The 18,418-nt window shown below is 38.0% G+C and overlaps 2 protein-coding genes across 3 annotated transcripts in view; both read right to left on the bottom strand.

Moving 5' to 3' along the window:
* The window catches only part of LOC105056425 (guanine nucleotide-binding protein alpha-1 subunit), a 40,131-nt gene that overhangs the window by 8,654 nt on the left and 13,059 nt on the right, over positions 1 to 18,418 (bottom strand). Inside the window, exons 2-3 of one of the 2 annotated variants that reach the window (XM_029267950.2) lie at positions 14,059 to 14,154; positions 13,797 to 13,864 (exon numbers count right to left, since the gene is read on the bottom strand). In XM_029267950.2, the coding sequence (XP_029123783.1) occupies positions 13,797 to 13,864; positions 14,059 to 14,154 (164 nt within the window). Of the gene's footprint in view, positions 1 to 1,435; positions 1,662 to 13,796; positions 13,865 to 14,058; positions 14,155 to 18,418 lie in introns of those variants that run through there. The other variant, XM_010938614.4, reaches the window with a different exon arrangement.
* On the bottom strand, positions 4,473 to 8,619 carry LOC105056424 (uncharacterized). Its single transcript, XM_010938611.4, has 4 exons — positions 7,545 to 8,619; positions 5,188 to 5,283; positions 5,037 to 5,104; positions 4,473 to 4,948 (listed from the first exon to the last, which is right to left on the bottom strand). Exons 1-4 carry the CDS (start codon positions 8,193 to 8,195, stop codon positions 4,819 to 4,821), a joined length of 945 nt encoding a protein of 314 aa, XP_010936913.1. The 5' UTR covers positions 8,196 to 8,619; the 3' UTR covers positions 4,473 to 4,818.

Here is an 18,418-nt window from a genome sequence, read left to right as displayed (position 1 = left end):
GAGAGAGCAACATAGAGGTAGATAACAACAAGTTGATAATGACGACTTAGGGGGGACCATTTTGCAATAACTAATTGCAAAGAACATGCAAGAAGGTTTTCAGTAGTTCCTATTTCTAGCTTTTATCTTTTTAGTTCACCTCATTTTTTTCACGACTGGCTTCTAGAGATAAAGCTCTAGCTCTTTGCTCAAAATGTATAGTACATCCCTTAAGATGAACTCAAAGCATATAGGTTTATTATGGCTCCATCACTTTGCACGCAGCATCTCATTCTATTATAGAGAGTACCATATTGATCCTCATCCACTTCCGAGCTCTCCTTGATGGACGTTTAAGTTTCAAATGTTCCTTAGGAGCCCTTTTATATTTCTCCTCCATCCCCTACTGTTACAATATGCACATGTAATTATGCTGTGGAAAAACAAGCATGGGAAAAACTTGTCATTTTTAAGTTATCTTATTAAAATAAAATCCTAGAGTGATGCTATGTTTTGATATAGGAGATGAAAGAGGCATGTAAGCCAGTCCTGTAATGACAATATGCCCCTCGAATCAAAGGAAGCAACGGATGGAGATGATCTTGAAGAGTCGTATTGGGTTTTTGCACAGCTTTGCCCCCTGAACACAAGCAAGTCAAATCCACATGTCCCACTTAGCCTTCACGTGCTCCTCGCCAACTTTGAAGAGCTTTTCTTTTTCCTTTTTTCTTATTTCAAGCAGACTCTGTATGAATGGTCAGCTTAGAGATTGTATCAAAAATGGGATAGCAATCTGGAAAGTGTATGAAGCCAATTGAGGATTATTTTTTACCTCTGAGAACTAGATAGTGATCATCAGAATTTTGCCAAGTTCATTTAAAAGTTCATTGCCAAAATTACTGCTCTTTGTGGTATTCCAGTTTCTACAAAACATGCTCTAGATACGTGTTTTGAAATGCACCATTGGAATTTAAGGGATGTAAGCTTCCATTTTCAGAGAGCAGTCAAGAAACAGTATAATTTATTAGAACTAGATTCTCCAACTTACAAATGAATAACTGAAAAACGACAATAAGACGGGTATTTGGATGTCAGCGACAGGGGCTGCTTAAATGATTCAAAATTTATTAGGAGATACTCCCGTAGATCAGCAAAATACACATTAATATTTTTAGTGCATTACAGATTAAAATGTCAAACCAGCAAACTAAGAATGCTACTGTTATCTGTATCAAGAAAAGGAATAATTTTGTAATCAAAATCTTTACTTGATTCAAACAACTTGAAATTGTTCGAATTCTTTGCTTTTCTGCGAAATAATTCAGCCAGCCACTATATGAATTAGAACTTAATACAACGAAAAGGAAACCGTAAATATTGATTCAAATCCACCAGCAGAAAATCTTCTACTATAACGAAAGAAAGAGATTTCGGAAAAAAAAAAAAAAAAACTCACAATAACTGGATGGCATAAATGTGGGAAATGGGGTATAGAAAACACGAGATCCCTCGAATTTCTCAAGTGTTTCACAGAATTCGTTGAGCAAAATCTCCTCGGCGGGGATCGGTGGCCGGCCGGATGGGGGAAGATCGTAAGTTCGTAACTCTCGTCGCCCGAGCGCCGTTGCCTCAAGATTCCAATCGGAAACCCTCACCAGTCGTCAGCGGTCGTTCTCTTTGACTGTCCTTTTCTCAACCCTATACGTAATCTCGGCCTTCCAAACTCCAACGTGGCGAATCTAAAGGCTGACAAGAGTTCAGTTGTCTCGAGGACACAAGCAAAAGGCGAGTCACAAAGAATAATGAAATTAAAAAGAAAAATAAACTGTGAGAGAGAGAGAGAAGCGACCAAACACGTGTCCTCAACCCAAATTCCATTCATAAATCATGATTTCCATAATGTTAATTTTATCTTATTTTTAATATTGTTTTCTTCTATCGTATTATTAATAATATAGAAAAATACTAAATTTTATTTAATTCTTTTAATATTTTTTTCTCTTTTGTTGTATTAGTGGGACCGAAAGATACTAAAAAAAGAGTGATATTCTTACTCCTGATAAACAAAGCGTGATAAAAAAGAAGTAAAAAATAAAATTATAAAAATAAGACCCAAAATAAAGGGCCAAGGTTACTCTTAATTTCAGGTGCAATTTGGGCTGGACTCAAACTAGACTCAACAAACTCAAATAACTCGCTGGACAGGTCAAGCTGATTTTATGGATTGCAATTAAATTTTGGCTCTAAGCATCTTACTCTCAATTTGATCTCAAGTTGGGATTGGACTAGAATTAAGATTAACCCAATGCTAAATAAGTCTTGTATTGGTTTGATCCAATCCAATCTGGTAGACTGATAAATTTTTTATTATTTTGATATAAAACATATAACTATATCATTAATTCTATTGAATTAAAAATTTGCATGGGTGTACCCAAACAAAAACTCCAACAAATATGTTATTTAACTAATAAATTTGTTTAAAGCTTTTCTCCACTCATATATAACTTATACATCCAACCAAACTAATTGATCTTATCCAACCTATTTAAACATGATATTGATCTAATCTGATTTTAGTTTTGCTTAGGATGAGATTGGGTGCAAGAAATCCCAACCCATGGCTCGGCCAGATTGAGTTAATGCAAAGGCTGGGCTATGTTAGAGTTAGCCATCAATCCAACATAATTTGTCCTGGTTGCAACCCTGATCTCTCCATGTTCTTTACCATATCCAAGCCATATTAAAAACCTTAGGCCAGAACATTTAGTCCCTCCACTTGATTAACATGCGTTAACAAATTATCTAACCCATAGTCATTATTTAGCTATTTTTATATTACGGTGATCATTATATGGAACAAATAAAGGTTGGTCAAGATTTCCACAATGCATGTTATTGAAATAATGTTTTTTTTTTTTTTGGTATAAAATCGAAATAATGTTTTAGTTGAGGTATTTATAACAATAATGCATGGAATTTCAATTTGTATACAGATCGCATTAGAAAAATGTGAAATGTATTCATTTCCAAGTTAAGGATGTGAAATTTTTTTTTTTTAACAAGGGCCGATGGAGATGCTCATTGGGACTTGATGCATGGAGGGAACCCTTCTGAACGCAAGTAACGAGTAATGAGCAGTCTCGCATGAGTTTTTGTTCACCCTCGGGAACATCAAGTACACTGCATCCACAAAACGGTAATAGAACAGCTTGAAGCGCTTGGAGGACTGTCACTCTTAGGATATTCTCTGCAGGGGAATGCATGGTTGGTGTCTCAAATTGCATAATCTCTAATACATTTTATTGATCTCACAGAGCAGGTTAGAAATCAAGAGTTGGAGTATTGCAGATATCGCGTCATAACTCATGATTAAATGGATAATTTTTCTTATGAATTTTTGAAAGGATGCTTAAGAAAGTCTAATATTAATGTAAGCATGGTAATTTGATTAGAAAGATTATTCAACCATAGATAATTACAACAACTATTAATAGCTAGTTTATGCATAAAGGTAATTGTCAATCTCTGGATAGGCAGAGAAGGATATATATGATGCATGAAATATTGAGCTCACAAAGTAATCACCTCCAAATTGTTCTTTTCTTTTCTTTTGATGGAAGGTAAGATTACTGATCCAACCAAACTTTTGATACGAAAGGTCTTCTTCTTTTTTATTTTGTTTTTTATTTTTTATTTTTTGTGTGTGTGTGTGTGTAAAACTGGATTTGATTCATACCAATCTACAGATAATACACTTGTACGTATCCAAAAATAAAATATGTGAAAAATCAGAAGACTACCTCATTTGCTAGGTGCTTATGATACATGGCCAGAAAGTTAGAATCATCTTAAAAGGAAAGAATACTGTTTTCCAAACAAAGAACATTTGTCTACATTTTTGCTCATTGCAACATTAAAAATAGCACATTGGCTCCGGACAATCTGATGTCACAAATAGTTCCTTTTTTTTTTCTATTTTCTGATGGAGATGTCCAAAATTGTCCCACGTTGTCTCTTTGGAGACATACAGCAGGTTCCAGCACTCTATGCCCCTAAAACGATCCATCTGACATTCACAGAACGATCTCCAAGTCCTGTTTTTGTTGTCGTCTTTGGTTGTGACGGAAATCATGCTCCAACTAATTGTCCAAAGCCGTTTTAGTAACCAAGGTTTGAGTCATGCTCTCACACGGATTTGTCCCCCATCCCATTTCCATAAATTTTTTTTTAAAAAAAAATGAATGAGAGAAATGCAACTTACTTTATTTTTATTTATTTATTTTTTTGGCAAGAAAAAGAGAGAAACCTCCTGGTACTGTAATTATTCGGATCCAGATTCTTTTAGTGAATTTATATGAGAATCAAATCTTAAACATTTTTTTTTCTTAGCAAAAGGGTGTCACAATTAGGGCAAGCCCCACTTCAGTTCAATTGTTATCATAAGGAAGGAGGGGTAAACAAAAAGAACTACTGAACTTTCCAAGTCAAAATAATAATCATCAAATATCATAAAGAATAAAAAAAATCTATAATCTTTTCGAGTCCTAAAAGAAATCTAGAATAATAGAACTCTATAATCAAGTTGGAGGAGTGAAGCCAAGCATGCTACCTCTCGCATGCATGGTACATCTCGGATCCTAAAATCATATAAGCCATTCCTTTCCCTTGTTTGTTGCTTCTTTACTCTACAAAACTTGCTTAACCATAAAATAGTAGGGAACATAGTAACTTAAACACCTTGTTACACAAAGGCTGGACTTTTGATCCAAGTCCAAATAATATTGTAGTGCCCATAAATTGGAGCCCGGGGGGCTCTCAAGCATCATAGGTCAAAATTCACACTGCAGACCTAGGAATACCTAATAAGAAGTTCAGGAGGATCTCATTGAATTGGTCTGGGTCCTCCACCTGCGGCATATGAGCTGTATCCTTCATAATTTCTAATCTCGCCTTCTCTCCAAGACGCCTGCACCCATTCATTTGATTCAAGTTAATAATTCAGTAAGCTTAGCTTGAATGATAAAGATGGAAAACAAAGGGGAGTGGTCACTTACTTTTTAATCTCATAAGCCTTATTCAAGGGGAAAATATGATCATGCTCTCCCCATATGATTAGAACATCCTAGAAGAAGTAGAAAGAAATCATTTAGCTGGAGAAGGCTACTGACAACTTCAGCTACAATTATGCATGCACATCATTCTCACCTGAGGGAGAGGAGTAAGTTGGAACTCATCTTTGTTGCCTAGAGTGATTGCTTTCATCAGTTCCTTCTTTTCTTCTAGGTTCTTATTTAAAAGATTCTGCACAACCATTCCATCAGCCACTTCTCATGGAAATGACAAGCTTGTGGACAAGGATAAGAACTAATTTACACAGGCTACAGGTGCAAGCAATTTTATCATCACAAACAACAAGCAGAAACAGAATGATTGAAGAAAGTCAAACTGATACTGAGCCTTCATGCTAAATTTGGAACCAATTTTGTGATCTAGTAGGAATCACATGACTAACAGGCTCTGTGATGCACCTATCACCAAAAGGCAATTCTCTCTCCCTCCCCCTCCCTCTCCATTTCTATGTACTCTTGCCCACTCTAGTGTCTACACTAATCTAACTATTGATTATATTTTCATCCACTAGTTAATATGACCACTATGAAGGCATGATACCAAATGTCTATATATCCCAGTCGTTACTTCATGCTCTTTGCATCTATCAAGCGGTTCCTCTTCAATAACTCCCAATAGTCGAAATATTCCTTCCCTTTAAATCACAGGCATCTGTCAGGTATACATTTAAAATCAGTGAAACCATAGTTGTTTATAGTTGTTCAACTTGATCAAATACTCCCGTCTCTTGAAATAGAAAAGTAAATCGCAAATGACATCAACAAGAATCTACCTTTTGATCCAGTCATCTACTTCTCACAGACAAGTGCTAGCTAGGAAATAGTTAAAGGCATGAAGGTCTCATCTGCATCTCCAAAATACAGTAGAGCTTTGAGTACGTTGCTTTCTTTGTGAGCAAATGTATATCTAGATCTGTTAGCTTCAATCTTCATGATGAAAGCAAAGCACATATATAAAATGGTCCACATTGCCTGATAGGCAGAGTAAACTTATGGACCTTCATCTGTTTCCAGTATCAGTGAAATTTGCTGTCTCTTTAAAGTTGATTTGATCTGCAACACCAATTCCACCACATGTTGCTGCATCTGTTGCTTCCTCTTCTTTTCAAGAAAATAAATTCTTTCATACATATGTCTCTTTTTCCTAATTTGATCCCAGCTAATGTAATCAATGAAAGCATGCATGCTCATTCATACTCCCAACGAGCACAAATTTCTTACCGAACCCACCTACCTTAATAAATCAATGCAGCCTTGATGTTTAAGAGTTAAGACCACCATGGAGCTCGATATAATTATATTATTTCACGTTTCTACTCATTGTCAAGTTCAGAACAGCAACTAGGAATAGAGGCATTTGTTTAAATTAATGGAGCTGATGACTGACAAAACAGACTAGTAAATAAAATTGATCACATATTTCAAAGAGATGGTATTAATCTATATTACTCAGTGGCTGTATGCAGAATTTAAAACCGGTCAGCTATGTTCCCATTATAACACACAAACTTGCCAAATGGACGTGGTGTAGGAAATGTCAATGAATAATGATGCAACAAAAATTTGAAGAATACCTGCAACCTGTTATTCCTTCAACAATTGGGAATTAGTAGTAATGACATCATATAATTTGATGAAATCCTAATAAAATTTGGGTGGCAGGTCCCTAGTAGGTAGAAAGCTCACTATCGAAATTTCTGCTATCCTTTGGGCCCTTCACTACTCATGTTGACCACACTTCTTTTTTTTTTTTTTTTTTCTTTTTTTTTTTTGAAAAATTTAGATCGATCACTCTTTCAAGTACTAAATTTGTTTAGCGTGACTGGTCACATCACTACTCATAAAGTTGTTGCTCGTCTACAAAAAACATTTCCGAACTAACAAGGCATTTTTGTTCAACACCCCCACCCACATCTACCCACTATCTTATACTGCGGCTGTAATCTACGAGAACCTGCAAACTAATTTTAGATGGCGACGCCAAATCATACCAAGTGGCATGCAAAATTAATTTGGTCTCTTTACTACAGAGTGGATCTACCGTTGGATTGCAACGCTTTAACCGCCGCATCTACGGACGTAGGGAACGTGAACATGGTCGTAAGGACGAGAGATATTATCGTTCCTTCCATGGTGCCAATAAATAAATTGATGCCACGTTTAAGCCAGCAGAAATTGTTCCGCAGGTGCACGAGAACTACCCAACTCCCAACGGGCTCGGATTGCATCTTTCGCACGAAAGAATGATCCATCTTTTTATTCCTTTCGCCTTGCACTCCAATCTCAGCGTGCACAGATCTCATAATGGATATTGTGCGATCCAACGGTTGATGTGACGAAAGAAGGGAATCATTCTTTCGCGCGAAAGATACAACCCAAGCTCACTCCCAACCGCTTGCAACGACCACGGGAAAAAGATGGAGAGCTACGTACCCCTGCGACGTCGCGGAGCAGGAATTCCGGCAAGAAGCGTGGCGGGCGGTGGACGGCGAGGCAGATAAGCGCCCGGAGGTTGGCGGCGGTACGGGGGAGCATCAGGTCCTGGACGCTCTCCACGCCGGCACGCTCCGCCAGGCCACGGTCGTCGCCGGCGGCCTTGAGGATGTCGGAGCTGGCAATGACCACCCGGTCGACGCGCTCGGCGCCGAGGGCCCGCGCGAGGTGGTAGGAGACGAAGCCGCCGTAGCTGGTGCCGACGACGGAGATCTTGGAGAGGCCGAGGGCGTCGAGGAGGCGGGCGAGGGCGGCGGCCTGGAAGGCCTCGGAGCGGTGGGGGGAGCGGGTGGTGGAACCACCGAAGAAGAGGAGGTCGGGGACGACGAGGTCGAAGTGGCGGGACAGGGGGCGGACCTGGTGGCTCCACTGCCACGTGGCGGTGGGGCCGAATCCGTGGATGAGGACGAGCGGGGGCTTAGTGCTACGGCTGTTACGGGGAGAATCGGAAGGGATGGGGAGGGAGTTGGAGATCCAGCAGCGGAGGGTCGTCTCGGCGTCGATGGCGATTGTGCGGTGGCGGAGGCCGGCGGAGATGAAGGAGAGGCGTAGGAACGACTCCATGAACGGGACGAGGCTCAAACGCGTCATAATTTTAGAGACAGAGAAAGGCTGGAGGGCCGTTTGAGGAAATTATGGAGATTGGAGGGGGCTTTTGGAAAATTGAGAGAGAGAGAGAGAGAGAGAGAGAGAGAAGAAGCGGGGGACGTCAAGGGGAGCGAGATAACTGATAATGGTTGTTTTGGCCGGAAAGGGGGAGGGCTTTAAAATATGGCACTGGATATTGATGAAATTACGAAAATACCATCGTTGGGGTGCACCATACAACTGGAGAATGCTGTCCCGCGGGAGACGGAAACCGTCGGATTTCGAGTCATTGGCAGGTGGACGAAAAATTGGATTTTGATGGCCGAGGGAGCCGGTAGGTAAAAAGATTGTGATCATTGGATTTGAGCGATAAAGTCCAACTAAATGACCAACTCTGGAGGCATATCTGATGTACAGAAGAAAGCGGAGAGAGGGAAGGGGGCCGCACCGCGTGTGGAGCTCGCTTAGGAAGAGGACCCGGAAGCGGAAGTCGCGCGCGGCCGGAGGTGGGTGGTGGGGCACGAGAAGAAAGCGTAGCGCCTTTTTTTTTTTTTTTTTTTTTTTTGCTATGCTGACATACGCAGAATGTCCTTGTTGATCCGATGCACCGCTGAGCTGATACACTATGTCCTAAAGTAGGGATGAAAGTATTACGGATAATACATGTCCTGATTTATTTTTGCACCGTGCATTCATTGAGAATTTAACAAATATTTATATCTCTAAAAAAAAATAGATATTGATATAGATAGACAATCACCTGATCCATATCCGAATATCTGAATCTATTTTTAATTCTATATAATTTTATATAATACTTATTAATTTATAATATATATATATATATATAACCATATAAATAAGATTGATTTAATTTATTATCTATTTAATAATATATTTGATAATCATAAAATTTAATTATTTAATTTATATTTATAATTAAATCTATAATTTTAATATCCGAATTGTATCAATATCCATTTAAAACAAATATGTATACAAATTTTTACATTTGAATGATATCTGTATCCATATTTATATTTATCAGATAAAATAAATATAGATATGGACATACTTATATCCGTCCATATTCATTTTGGTTTCACTCCTATTTTGATCCTGCTCTGAAGCCAATCCTAAAAAAAATACTAACATAACTTCTTATCCAAAAGATATCCTCATGACACAATAGGATGAACAAGATACCACCACACTAACCAATGGGAGAGCCATCCCTCTAAGCATATTTGACTTTATTGATCACGTAACATTAAAATCTTTAAATTTCATGTTTCTCTATGAAACACTACTTGCTCATCCTACCATCTCAATCCATAAATAGTGTATATCATCTATTTTTTTTATCTTTTTTATATTTTTATATTTTTATTTATTTCTTTTTTTTTTCTCTCATTTTTTTTTCATTCTCATTTTTTTTTTACGTTACTTTTTTTTTTTTTTCTTTCTTCCTTCTCGTTTCCCAACATGGATTTATTCTCCTTGTCCCATTTTTTTCACACGAACAGGCTAGAAGGGCAGAATTTAAAACGAAAGTACGACACCCAGCAATAGTATGATCTTTGATTTTATTTTAAGAGTAATTTTCACTTGGATGGCTGACCCTTCTTGGGCTTGGGAGTTTTTAACTTCTGCCCTTGAGTTGTTAAATCACCTTTAACTATCAAAGACGAGCTTACGTGCACACTCAACTCGATAAATGGTTTAAAACTATGTAGCAAACGCAAGTTTCAAAGACCAAACATACATTCGTGTACTGACATATGAGACTGTTAATTCATGATCACTCACGTGCAAGCACCAATTGCACAATTTATGAATAATCCACAATTTATCATTGCTGGTTGTGATTGCTCATTGTGATATGCGAGATGTTATACAATGTCTTCGTGCAATAAATAGAAATAAATTGTTGAATCAAGATGGTAGTGGTTGTAGGTACATACTAAATATGCAACCTACCCTAAATATAAAATATCAGGATAGGTCAGCCTCAGGTATCTACCTGGTAGAGATTAAGCTAAATAAAGTCAAATGGATGCGTCAGCATCAACATTGCAATTTTAAGTCGTCTGTTGAGTGAACAGAAGAAAGAGTGGAGTGGAGAATCAGATCCGAGAAGCGGTTTTACAAATCATGCAAACAAAGCGGAAGACTCGAAAGCATTAGAGCTGGTCATTTTACCTGTTTTGACAAGGCGAACTACTGTTTATAAACATTTACTTGGGGACAACCTGCCCACACAGTCCCACACCAACCCACTGCGTTGGGGCAAAAGATAAAGGGTACATTCCGAACTCCTCCGGACATTTTTATCAAAAAAAAAAAATGATGAGAGAGAGGAATTAAAAATTATGGCCATTTAAACCATGCTTTAGAGGCCATTTCCTCTTTCCCCAGATATCATAGCTTTGCATCATAATTTACCAGCAATAACAGTGCACAGGCTAAGTGGATTTGGTATCTTTTGCATTCAAAAGAAACAATTTGATTAGGCGGCTAACATGTTCGGGTTTTTCCAATTGCAACGCGTGCCCAGCATCTTTGATGACTTCCAACCTTGACTTCGCTCCCAAATGCCTGCTTTCATTAGAAGAGATATTGAGAGAGCATGAGTTTTTTTCAAGAGTGCATCCGGCAAAAAAAAAAATGAGGCCACTGGTTTTCAGGGCCCATTTGTAATTTTTTGAAAGGAAAATTCTTTGTTCACCACACACGGTGATTGATGCGTGCAGTAATTGACTCACGCACGGGGCCGGATAAAAAAAAAAAAAAAAATTCCATGAGCCAATCACCACGCACGCACCACAAAGGTGAAGAAGGATAAGATGGGTGTAAAACAAATCAAAACCTTCCGGAGGCCATATTGATTCAACCGGAAGTCATGCTTTCAAGGAGTTGATTAAATGCTACCGCAGTAGCAGTCCAAGATGCTACATATTTTTTAACTTATGTTCAAATGGACATGTTGGCTCTGATTACCGATGTGTGCCGCCTTACGCCTAAGAAGAAAGATATAGATTATGGCCTATAATTTAGTTGCCACATCATCAATTAGAGCCTCTTTGCTCAACAGGTGCAATTCATAACATCATGATGGTGCACTCTGGTAGCATAAACCTAACATTGCTTGCATTAGAGAACAAGGCATTTTGCTGATTAAACCATCTCATTTAGCCCACCAAAACAAGCTAGGTATACGAGCTATATACTTGGATCGTAGACAATTCACTGCCAAATCGGCATAGGCTTTGTAGTGGCCTGCAAAACCTTTTATTATATTTTTTCTGTAACATCTATCATTAAAAAAAAAAAATTCCATCGATGGCTGGAGTGGTTGAGCTATGATACACGAGTTTGGAAACGAGTTGAACCGTGTCATTGGCAAGATAATCTAGGTTGGGGTGGCACCAGTGAATGTTGCCAAGAGCTCCCATGTGTTCGTGTTTGTTGTCCAGATATGATGCTTAGGTTTTCCAAGTAGAGGGTTGAAACCTAAGCCCCGACTTTAAAAACTCATTTCACGCCGATCATTTGGTTGTTGTCTACGAACACTGGACTTCTACTAAGAAAATAGAACCATAACCCATTAGACTAAGCAGGCAAAGCTTGCGATGAACTCTGGACGACAGCAAAGCCTATTTTGAGGTCAGCAATCCGCGTCAAATGGATTGGGCCGAACCTATTCTACAAGGACCTAAGACCGGTCTTGCTAGCCTCCACGCCCAATAACAAATCTTTCCATGTTTTCCCTTTATGCAAAATCCAGGATAGCTTCCGATGTTTTACAAATAAAATTAATATAGAAACTACTTTCACGAAGCATGTGTCACGCTAATACAACCAACATATTAGTTAGCAATTTGAGCATATTAATTAGCAACCATGACCTTGTGAATTTTCTATTACTTTTCTTGACCTTATGCAATAAGCACTCTATATGGTTTTCTCATTCAAACATTGATGATGGAAATAGGAAAAATATGCAAGTATTTTGATCCTTTGTGATTTTCCACTAAGCTCCAGATTTTTGAGATGAAGCACTCGACAAGCAAACTAGATATTGTTATTGATGCAAAGGACATATCCACTGGAGAAAGCTGCAATTTGAGATTTGAGATTCATTGCTCTATTCTCGCCTAGGGTAGAAGCCTCAATGGAGCTTAAGCTACAGTAGCTTGAGTCATTGGACCCTCAATCTATAAGTACACATCATCATTTTAACTTATAATGAATCTAGGATCTCATCAAAAAGGCTTGCAAAGAAGGTGTTAGAATAAACCGTAAGAATATTTTTGAGATTTATATCTATTACACTTGCATTTAATAGTTTGTAAAACATATATTTACATCAGATTATTAACAACATTGGTAAAATCATTTACCTTATGTAAAAAATCAAAAAGATCCTTGAATAGAGAGGAGGATACATATGTTTCATTATGTTCTTGGATGGCTGTTATATCACTTAAGATTTCATCAAAAAAGCTTGCAAAGGAGGTGTTAGAATAAATCATAAAAATATTTTTGAGATTTATATTTATTACACTTGTATTTAATAGTTTGTAAAATATATATTTACACCAGATAAATTAACAGCATTAGTAAAATCAATTTAACTTATGTAAAAAATCAAAAAGATCCTTGAATGGAGAGGAGAATATTATGTTTCGTAATGTTTATGGATGGTAGTTATATCACTTAAGATTATATTGGTTACTTTTGAAATTTTTTCTAACATGGTACTTAGATCCTATTTAAGATTAATGGTTTGACTAATATTTTGTTAAAGTATGAATTAAAATGTTGGATAAAAATAAACCTCAATGGGATAAGTATAAATTTTTAAACTATTAGGTGTAAATGTAATTTATCCAAGAGTTTTATATTTTATTTAAGGCATTATTTAGGTTGTTTATCCTTTATAAATAATCAAGATCTTTCCAAACAACCCCATATGGATGCTCACAAACTCCCTTTTAAGCTCTAAAATTTGTACTAGACTAAAAGTCTAAATCCAATCACAAATACAATGACCAACTTGAGGTCAACCTTAAATGAACCCATGTTGTTTTACCCCATATTCCAAATGGACCATGGGTTAAATCTACTTTAATAGCATTTATAATAGTGTAGAACCTCATCCTAAAAAACTAGTCAAGAACAGTATTATTTGGATTCCTTAGTTATATATATATATATATATATATATATATATATATATATATATATATATATGTGTGTGTGTGTGTGTGTGTAAGATCTTCCATGAATATAATCGATGTAAGATTAAATACATATCTATATGGATCCTCGTAAAATTAAATAAACCTAATATAATCAATAGAAACTCATCCTAAAGCAAGCTGACGCAAAGAAGGCTGCACCAAGTCCAAGTCAGAACTCTGGTGGTTCAGCCCCCTTCAATAACCAGGTAGCTCACCCGTGCCCAAGTCAAAACGGGGGTTGTATCTAGTCAATTTTTATCATATTGTAAATCATTCTTTCATGGTCAACAAAACCATGTGCAAACTACGTTTTGAAGAATGCGTACCTTTGTCATTTACCAAAAAACAGAATGCGTACCTTTGTAATTGATATGCAAGAGAGAGGGGAAAGACTTTATCCTGGTCACCCCATAGAATAAGAGTTTCCTGTGGAAAGAACAAAATATTCCCGTCGTAGTGCTAAGCTTGAACATGTTCCAAAGTAGCTAGGCAAGATTTGTTGCAACATTTGAAGCCTATACAATTTTATCGCTGCATTTTGTCTTTAAATTATTTTATTAAATTCTAGCATGCAACAAAATTTTCAATGGACTAAAGAAACTGCGGTAGCAAAGAATCACCTGTTTAAGAACTGGAAGGGGCTCCATATCAACCCCCTTCTGAAGCAGTTCTTTCAGCAGCTCTACCCTCTCCTTTCTCCGATCTTTGTACATCACCTGGGTTTAGTTTAACATACTCCCAATGCGTTAGTACTGTAAAAAGAATAAGCAACCGTTTCTGGTGTAAAACACTTGAGGATTATGATTCAAATCGGCACCATATCTTCGCCATCAGTCCCTAAGTTGTGTGTGTGTGTGAGAGAGAGAGAGAGAGGGGATGGATTGTACTGTTTGTACACACACACACACACACACATACATACATACATACATACATACATACATACATACATACATACATACATACACGTCTCTCTCTATATGTGTGTGTGTATATATATATATATATGCATATGTGTATGGATACATATATATATATATATATATACAAATACACACATACGTATCCATACATGTGTGTGCGTGCGTGCATGTATGTATGTGTATATATATATATATATATATATATATATATATATATATATATATATATATATATATATATGTTAGATCATCCAATAATAAATCCACGCATCATGGAAAGATTACATTTTTACTCAAATTTAATTAAAAAATTTAAATAAAAATTTATTATTTATTATCATTGACCAATTGATAACTTTTACTATTTTAAATAAAAAATTTATTTTTTAAATAATATAAATTTATTATTAAATAATTTAAAATAATATATTTCTTGCACCACAGTCACTTACACAACTTGATGCCTAGAAATGGAACAAAAGCATGGCCCGAGCACTACGTGTTTATTTGGACACGATGGTGCATAATTTTCTTTATCAAATCATCTACTATTATCTAGCTTAGAGGTAGTAAAACTTTATCTGATCTATTTTTGATCCATCTTAACTAGATTTAAATTTAGATTAAACGGATTCGAATCATAAATAGATTAATCTATTTAACTTATTTAATAATTAGATCGAATTCAAATTTTATATAGCTAATCTATTTAATAAATAAATTAAAATAGATCAGATCAGATCGAGTTGTAATCCATGAACTCGTAGTACTATAGCTTAAAGCATTAAATAATTTAAATTGATCGCTACCATTGATGCTTCACCCTTCGGACCCATCTCAAATATAAAAAACTCTTTACTCTCTTTTCTTTTTCGATATGACTTATAGATTTAGAGTTTTTGGATCTCCTCCTTCGATCATCCATTTTTTCAATGGCTGATGCTTCTAGCTTCCTTATCATTTCTCAACGGCAATCGGAGATCCTCCACTTCTTCTTCGGTGGTCGATGATTTTAGCTTTATTACAGTCAATTTTTAATCGCTTGTCGTCGGTGAAGAGCATCTGCAAGACAAAATCTTCACAGATCGGAGTTGTGTCTGGTGGAGACCCTTCGATGTTTAAGTCAGAGAGGAGGTTGGTGAACAGTAGATAAGAATATTTAGAGTGATAGAATCTTTGCCCAGAATTGTCTTATCCGTACTGTTCGTTTACCTCTTTTTTATATATGATTCTGATATAACCATCAAATACGTGATCCCACTTTTTATGGTGCTAAATTATCGGACTATAATCGTGGAGTTAATGGGCCATTTGTTCTCATTAATGATCGTGACATGTAGTCGATAACCATTAATAACGGTTAGGATGTGTTGAGCAAATAGGCCGACTATATGTCGGTAATACTGATAAGTCGGTAGTAGATCCGAATGAGCATCGGCTGGTAACTCTGATATGTCGATGGTCTTCGGTTGAGAGTTAACCAAATTGTTAGTTGATGGTTGATAGTAGCCGACTGTAAGTCGATTCACCAATCGTGAGTCGGCGTAATGTATTCATGCGGCCGATATAGAGTCGAAGTTGGGGGTCGGTTGACTTGTCCCAATATTTGCCATCACTCCCAAGTCCAAGATGATCCGACGTGTACATTATCACTTGATCTATCACGTTGGATGAAGGGAGTCGTCACGTGTTGCCTCGAGCTCTGACTTAACTGCTAGTCTTTTTGGAGTATGAGAGTTCCTCGGCTGTTTTGTTATTTCGATAGCTGCAGAATCATTATTGGACTGTCATTTTGACATGACAATTCGGTATCGGACGTCGTTTCAGAAAAATAATTCGATATCGAACAATATGATTCTGACTAGTAGATCTTGATCATGTGTTCGAACATAATTGGGTCGGAGCTATTCAAGCGGATGACGGTAAGATGGTACGATCATGAGCAGGTGCGTCGAACCATCCGATCAATAATTGGTCCGGATGTTACCACATGTCGTCATCTGATGAGATTCTGATTCGATCGCTTTTATCTAGACCATTGATGGATCCTATATATAGGATCGCTTTCAGCCAAACTTTTACATTGCATTTTGTCACCATTCTCTGCTGCAGAAGCTCTGTCGGAAGATCACCCCAGTACCAGAGAGCTCCAGGATTTCTTCTCCACTTCCTTTTTTAGCTTTCAAGTCAAGTTTTTTTTCATCTTTTCTTGAGTTCGTCTCCCCTTTTCGTTTTTGGGTCATCTTTAGTTTTCCACCTTTTATGGCTAGGGCTTCTTCCTCTTGAGATAGTCAGTCGAGAAATCCGACCGACGAATCTCCTTCGGGTTCGGAAGTGGAAGCTTCTTCCCTATCCGGACCTAATGTTGAGCGGCTTCGAAAGCAGTATCGTATCTTGGAGCAGTATTAATTGTTCGCTCCTGACTTCGATGGTCAGATGAACCTCCTCCTTCAGATCAGGTTGCCTTCCACATTGAAGACCTTCGAGCCGGTCTTCGATTTTCGATTCCAGAGCTCATCTAGAATTTGCTTGACTACTACGGTCTTTGCCCTGCTCAGCTGGCACCGAATTTAGTCCGGCTGATAATTAGTTTTGCTTTGTTGTGTCGGTTAATACCGACCGAACCTCATCCTTCTCTTTTTCGCACCTTCTTTGTTCTTCGTCCCCATCCTAAGCCAAGGGTTAGTGGTTCTTCAACCCAAGAAAAGGTCTTTCCTTCATCATCGATCTTCCATCGTCCATTCATGGATCGAAGAATCAATTCTTTTTTGCTTCTTCTTCTCTTCTCTGGGGCTTTCCTTCACACTGGGATGATCCAAGGACCGACCCCAACAAGAATAATCGGATGGAGGTCGACGATCGGGAGGATTTTCACTGACTGAAGGATATGGCAGTACCGCTGCAGAGAGAGCTGATGACCGAACAAGCTCTCTACGATATCGATCTTAGTTCGGTCACTTCCTTAGGTATAACAAAGTTGATCACTTTCATCATTTTTTTTGTTTCTGAACTGTATTGATTTTTTTGTTCTGATTGCAGCTATGCAATCGAGGACACGAATATCGACCATCGATATTCGTCAGTATGCTACCAAGAAGGTAGCATTTGAAGCTAGACCCTCTCGACCGTCGAAGATGGGTCGGGCAGCTCCTCCATCTATGTTGATAAGAGAATCCAACATACCGTCGGCGTTAGTTCCTGAGCCGATTTTGACGTTGTCGGCTCCGATAACGCTCTCTGAAGTACCGTCCATTGAAGCTGGGGCGACAGAAGAAGATGAAGCTGCAGCGATACCATCAGCAGCTCCACCAGCTAAAATTCGAACCATGGCGAAAGTCACGGTCGAGCAATCAACAGCTGCACCGATTGTTCCCCCAATAGAACCATCTCGGGGGCAGTCGAGCTCCGATTTCTCCATATTCTCAAGTGCGGGGCTGCCGACAAGAGACCGGAGGAAGGCGCCGACAACTTCGGCAGATGATGGATCATCGGCAAGCCACTCGATTCTGTTCGACATCTGAGTTTATGAGCATGAGTCAGTCTTGGCCAATCCTGGCCAAACGGCTCATCCAAGTCGCTCTTCTCCCGACTAATCGGGAGAACAGAAATAACCGAACTGTATTCGAAATGTTCGCTTCTTTCTATCCGATGATACTCATATATATATATATATATATATATATATATATATATATATATATATATATATAATCTAATCTGACTTGGTTCGTCTTTTGTTTTCAGCGGGCATATGACATGCATAACTTATATATATATATATAATCTGATCTGACTTGGTTCGTCTTTTGTTTTTCGCGGGCATATGACATGCATAACTTGGAGGTCGGCTATCGAAAGATTACTGACTTCCATCGGTCATGGATGGATAGAGTGGCGGCCACCAATGCTGAGAAGACGGCTGCCCTCGAGCAACTCCAGGCAGCGTCCGAGCAAGAGGCGAAGCTTCAGAAAGAAGTCTCCCATCTGACCGCTGATCTCCAATCTTCTGGAGACGAACTTTAGTCGGCTTCTCAGAACATCCTGTCTCTTGAGTCAC

The sequence above is a fragment of the Elaeis guineensis genome, chromosome 13, assembly GCF_000442705.2.
Source record: "Elaeis guineensis isolate ETL-2024a chromosome 13, EG11, whole genome shotgun sequence".
In the NCBI taxonomy this organism is placed as follows: domain Eukaryota; kingdom Viridiplantae; phylum Streptophyta; class Magnoliopsida; order Arecales; family Arecaceae; genus Elaeis; species Elaeis guineensis.
The sequence above is the reverse complement of the archived record's forward strand: the minus strand, read 5'-3'. Positions and strand labels throughout refer to the sequence as shown.